Below are 6,534 nucleotides of genomic sequence, written 5' to 3' on the forward strand. Positions count from 1 at the left end.
TAATCGAACGCGCTTCCCAGTCAAACGTTAATGGGCGCGCGCAGCACTGAGCCACATCACAAATTTATTATTTAGGAGTTATAATAATTGAATAAATAATTGAATATAATCGTCATAGAAACAAGTAAAGTATATTTACAATAAAATATAATATTAAAATTTAACTATGATATTAAAATTTTGTGTCTTTCTTATAAAATTAAAAGTTTGATTAATTGTAACTAAAAAATTAGAAATAAAATAAAAACTAAGATATTTGCTAAAAAAATAAAGTCACATTAATTTATAATTAAATATAAGAAAATAACAGTGTTTTTATAGAATAATGATATAAAATAAATCTTTTAAAACATATATTGAAAAAAAGATTGGTTGCTGTAACAATTTAGATAGTAAAATATGGCATAGCATTTTTATATAATTGCTGCAACCATATAAAAATGCCATATTTTACTATCTAAATGATGCAGCAATCAATCTTTTCTTTCAGTGTAAAAATGGTAATTATAAATTAATAGTAATTTTAATTTGTTTACACCATAATTTAACCTAATTCTAACCTAAAGAGATATTAAATATTAATATGAACAAAAAAAAAATTAAAATGTGGAGAATGGTTCAACATCTCGCATTGTTACAATTATTTATATAAGCAAGATTTTACTTACGTTTTGAGATATGCGCAGCACTTCGTGCAGCAAAATGTGTCATATTGATTTTAAAGTGAATAAAAGGTTAGCCAATTTAATAGAAAAAATAGAACAATTGAATTATCTTAGACATTAAATGAGCACCAAATGTCGACAATAAAAAGAAGACCCGCATTATCAATGATTTTTCAAAAAAACGAATTTTGCGATACTCTGTGCTGCAATGCGCCCGATTAGAGTTTAAAAAAAATTTGTTTTCAAAAAATTTAAAATTTGTTTTAATTACAATTCTACATGTACTAATAGATTTTATTTTAGATAAGTTATAAAATTAAATTTTACGTTATAAAATTAAATTTTACGGCAGTCTACAAAAAAAAATAACAAATACATAAATATAATATTTACACTGAAAAAATTGGTTGCTGCAACAATATAGATAGTAAAACATGACATATGGTAGCATTTTTATATGATTGCAGCAACCAGTTTTTGGTTATAGCAGTAAATTTTTAGTTGCCTATTCGCAATGTCAGTATGTGATTTCAATAGGCTAACGCAACTAAAAATTTACTGCTATAACCAAAAACTGGTTGCTGCAGCCATATAAAAATGCTATGTCATATTTTACTATCTATATCTTGTTGCAACTAATCTTTTTTTCAGTGTATGTATAAAAATGTATATATATCACACAGGTTTTGTCAGCGATTATTTATTCCAAAAGTATTCGATGTTCAAGTTTGTCCAATTTATGGACGCACTGTGCTGGCTTTTCAAGGAATCGAAAGTGTTATTTTATACGAATCGAAACATGAGGATAAATTGTGTCAGTATAAAAAATTGGAAGTTATTAAATCCAACAAACTCGCAAATTTTGTCTGCTTTGAAAGTGGTTATATTGAATACTTAGCAATTAGTGGAGGGAAACCGCGTTTATTTCACTTTTTTGAGAACGAATTTCAAAATAATTCTGACACAAATCTGCATTTTGATGGTAAAATGATAATATCATCTTATTAAGGCAGGAATTATTATCTTATTAAAAGATAATTCCTTCCTGTCATGAACATAAAACAAATGTTTATTTCACAGAAACAAATGAAATTTTGTGGATAATTACTATACCATTAAACACATATCGGGATGAATCATTGTTACTAGTTCAATTAAAAAATTCAACAATAATCGCTTTAGCTTGGCATGGATCAAAGTTTAAGGCTGTGCCTTTACCCAATCAGGTTATAAATAACTTTGATCTATCAAAAATTATCGTTATTCCAAACGTCGGATTTGCATATGTAAACATGCTTGTAACAATAGAAGTAACATTAACTGAATCAGCGCATCCTATTCACGATGAGACGGAAAGCGTATTAAAGACACGAGCTTTATTGAAGGTATATCTACAAATATATTTATAATTAGTTATATATATATATAACATAAAAATGATAAAAATGATGTGTAAACTGTCTAATAATATTTTAATATATTTTGTTTGTTGTATATATGAACTAAAATATTTCATATGTGTATGTAACGTATTGAAATAAATGTATTGGAGTGGAAAGTTTGTAACATTACTTTATTTTTATTATCATTTCTAAATGCTTTTAAAAAAATTGGCAATTATATATTCGATAGAGTAAAACTTCAACTATATAAGAATTTGTTTTTTGAATTGCAATGATTTTTAACGAAATTATGAGCAATGTCAATCAAAATGCTCTTTTTAAATACGATAACTCAATAACAAAAAATATTAGAAACATTTTCTAAAAATTTGTAGAGAAAACTTTTAAACTTTTACATTAGAAAATCGAAAATTTTGGCAAGTTTTTTTGACAGACTTACAAAGTGAAAAGGAAATTTTCTATTTTATTCAACTCGTAGTTTCTTATATGTAAAAGTTACCAAACTCGTAAAAATTGAAAAATCATAATGATCTTTCAGAAGTATAAAGATACTAATTTTATATATAAAACCCTTTTTTATTGAAATTAATTAATTAAATTTAATTCATTTTTTTCGAAATTACAATTGAATTTAGAAGTTTATGATGCTACGAACTTCTGTTCTATCTAAGATATAATTATATAAGATGCAGGAGGAGGAGGAAGAGAGAGAGAATTATATAAGATACATTTTTATGAATATATATAAAGATTTTGTGTGTGCGTGTGCTGTGCGCGCGCGTATACTCTGAATTATTTTTATTAAATTTTCAGGAAATTTTTCGAAAACAAGAAACTATCTTTGATGAGACTGACACGCAATTCAATCAAAGTTACTTTAAGAATGTGATAACAGGATTTTGGAACCTTTCAAAAATAAATGTATCGAACGCTATACTCGAAGATCATGTACATTATGGCGCTGTCAAAGTTGGTTCGATCAATTTGAAAATGGAAGACATAGTGATAAATGTGACATCAAATATAGAGATATTAGAAGAATTAGAAGCAAAGCTTGATCAAATGTTACTAGATTTGAAAAGTACGACTAATTCGACAAAAATTATTTTACTGCCAGATGTTGAATTAAACGGAGATTTTTTGGTGAATGGTACTTTATATACAAAAAATATAATTACGGCTTTTATTAATAACGCATCAACTTCAGTCATAGAAAACAGTATTGTAAATCGCATCATCGTTCAGAAATCTGTTTCGTCTATTGACACTAATAATTTAACGATTTTCTCTTTAAATGGCATACCGCTGGAGAAAATCATGTTCGATTTTCTAATAAAAAATTATAGTGACGTAAATTTTTCAATATTAAAGAGATTAAAAATTGATGGGCATTTGAATTTTTCCGTAATAAATAGTATTAAATGGAAGGAGCAGATACAAAATATAGTTTGGAAAGATGAATCGACAACTATTTCTGGAGAGACAATTATGGAAAAGGTAAAAAAACTTAATATTAATCTTGAGACTTCCATGAGTGCTTTTTATATAAAGATTATGCGTTTCGCGAATTTTCTTCGTGTCTAGATCCATTTTTGGAATGTCAACGTTCGTAAGCTTGCAGTCCACTTCAGGACGAGGAGCAGCCTGATAGGAGTATGAATGGATTGCAAGGTTCACGAAATGTTGGCATTCCAAGAATGGATTTGGATACGAAGAAAATCCGCGCGAAACGCATAATCTTTATACAACTTAATATTATCATTGAGAATTTAATAGTTTGTCCAATATAAATCTTGATAATAAAACAAATTTTCTCCTACAAGAAAATAAATAATGTTGTACACATAGTTTAATACTGTATTCATAGTTTCGAAAAAAGTAGCTAGTATAAAACTAGAATGCCTTTAATGTAATAATAAAAAAAGTATTTATATGTCCTTTTTTTCTCTTCTTTTTTTATGAAAAATCACCGATTGCATCATTTTTGATTGACATTCTGTGTGTACCAAATTCAAATCTTTGTAATTTCTTTTTTCGATAAAAGATAATATTTTTTTTAACAGCTTGTCGCCGAAAAAGCTAATGTCAAAAATTTGAATTATTTGCAATATCCAAGAAATTACGTTCTAATGAATGAACTAAATAAATTTTCTATCAACATCACGGGTGAAAAGCACTTTGTTAACTTGTCTATGAAACATTTGTTAACCATCAAGACAATAAATAAAATTGATATTAATGATTTTGTTATTCTCAACAGACATGAAATTATTAATGAAGAAATTACATTTAAAGATCTAGAGATTGATGAAATCTTCCAGGTACGATTAGTTAACCATATATACAATTAGATATAAATCCAGAGTTCTGTCATAATTTCAGATTGACGGAAATATAATAGGCATTAATGCAAGCGATATAGAGGATTTGCTTAACGTAACCGATAAACTTTTATCAGATGTTAGTTTTGAAAATCTGATCATTATGGGAAATATTGTACTCAAAGATTCAATTAATGCTAAAGCGTGGTCAGATTTTGACAATTTTTTATTAAAAACTGAAAAAAATGCACTAATTATTGGAAATAAAAGATTTTGGAATGACGTCAACATAAAATCTACGACAGCAATTAAATCCAGACGAATTAATAATCACATTTTTTCAGAATTCGTAACCTTAAACACTAATCAACAATTTCCTCGTAAGTATAGTATAATTGACTAAAAGTTTGTAAACATTATCTATTTATAACACTACCTGTAGATTTAAATTATTTAAATTTTTTAATTTTAAATTATTAAAATTAAAAAGATAAATTTTTCTCTATATAATAAAACTGTTATAAAAAAGGAGTTACACATTTTTGAAAATATACATCTTTCGTTTCCTCTATATAATAGAATTGAGAAATGAAAAATATTAATCTATAAACTCTAATCTATAGATAACATATACATACTGAAAAAATAATTAACGAAATAATTAACGAAATTTGAATATTGAAATATAATTATTTTTCAATGGTAGGTTTACTTGAATTTATTGAATGATTTAAAAATAATTATAAATTAACAATAGAAGGTGAATTAATCTCTTTTCTATGTTAATCTCATCGTTTAAATTCCTGACTATGTTTGTTTTTGAAGATCAATCAATCGACTAGCAATCTAGCTGTCTAATTGATATGGGATGGCATGGGAGAGTGATGAATCGCCTCATGATATATTTAATTTATTTGTGCATAATAATAACAAATTGTATCATGTTTTTTTCTTTAATTCGATGATGGCTAAAAGATTAGCCGAAATGTTTATGGAAAGATAATAATAGCGCAATTATTAATTCTCATTAATCCGTTGTCTTATTTTATTTTATTAATAATTATAAAGTTGCGCTAATCTATGTAGTTTGCATAAAATTTTCTATAAAAATTATATTTCAGCAATATATCTCACTTTATTAATTTCAGATTTAACAAAAATATCAGCAAATATCATGTTTGAAAATGTTACTCTTGGCATTATGAAGAAATTAGAAGATTATATAATCTACGAACAAAATATAACTTCTAATTGCTTTAATAAAATATTGTTGTTTGTTAAATCATTTATTATCGATAATTTGTCTTTTGATACTATAAAACAGACTATCTCTCAAATTACTTTCTTTGACAAATTAAATAAAACTTTTCAACAAGCGTATTTCGAGAATTTAATGATTTCGACATTAATGATCGATGAGATCTTGCCTAATACAATCAATAGAATCAACTATATTGATTTGGTCAACCGCGTGTTAACATCCTATACGCAGCAGAATCTAACAGGTGCTTTAATAATTGACAAATTGGAAACTGATATCTTGGACGCAGAAATTATTAACACAATACCTTTGAATACGTGGAATTTGTCAACAAACGCAAAATTACCTTTTAATGATATTTTCAATGGAAATGCATCGATAAAAAATTTAGAAGTGACAGGAATTATAATGGCATCTTCAATTAATAACAATAATATTATTGATATTTACAAGGAATATAACATGGCGACTGTCATTTTCAATACAAATGTATCGATTGAAAATTTGAAAGTAATTGGCTTTATAAACAATTTGAATCTATCTATGTTTATCACTGATGCTGTTCAGAAAGTCGATAGAAATATTACATTTATGGATCGCAAAACATTGAATAATATTACGTGCGAATTTTTAAAAGTCCAATTTATAAATAAACATTTTGTAAACCATATTTTGGATTTAAATGAAAAGCAGATGCTAAAAGGGCCAATTATCATAAATGGTATGTTGCATATATTAAACTTGTTAAGAAGTCTTTTACAAATGTACAGTAGTCTTTCAAATATATTCGCATTATCTTTATATTATTACTTAAAAATATATTATAATGCATTTATTGTAAAATTAACAAAATAATATTTTTTAAATACTTATATATATATGTA

The 6,534-nt window shown here is 25.9% G+C and overlaps 1 protein-coding gene across 1 annotated transcript in view; it reads left to right on the forward strand.

The window, feature by feature from the left end:
- Positions 1–6,534, forward strand: part of LOC108687318 — a 49,691-nt gene that overhangs the window by 33,652 nt on the left and 9,505 nt on the right. The window contains exons 5-10 of the mRNA XM_018193054.1: positions 1,349–1,660; positions 1,750–2,050; positions 2,882–3,565; positions 4,132–4,389; positions 4,451–4,769; positions 5,538–6,371. Coding sequence (XP_018048543.1) covers positions 1,349–1,660; positions 1,750–2,050; positions 2,882–3,565; positions 4,132–4,389; positions 4,451–4,769; positions 5,538–6,371 — 2,708 coding nt within the window. The remainder of the gene's footprint in view (positions 1–1,348; positions 1,661–1,749; positions 2,051–2,881; positions 3,566–4,131; positions 4,390–4,450; positions 4,770–5,537; positions 6,372–6,534) is intronic.

Source organism: Atta colombica, unplaced genomic scaffold (assembly GCF_001594045.1).
Source record: "Atta colombica isolate Treedump-2 unplaced genomic scaffold, Acol1.0 scaffold1, whole genome shotgun sequence".
NCBI classification, from domain to species: Eukaryota; Metazoa; Arthropoda; class Insecta; order Hymenoptera; family Formicidae; genus Atta; species Atta colombica.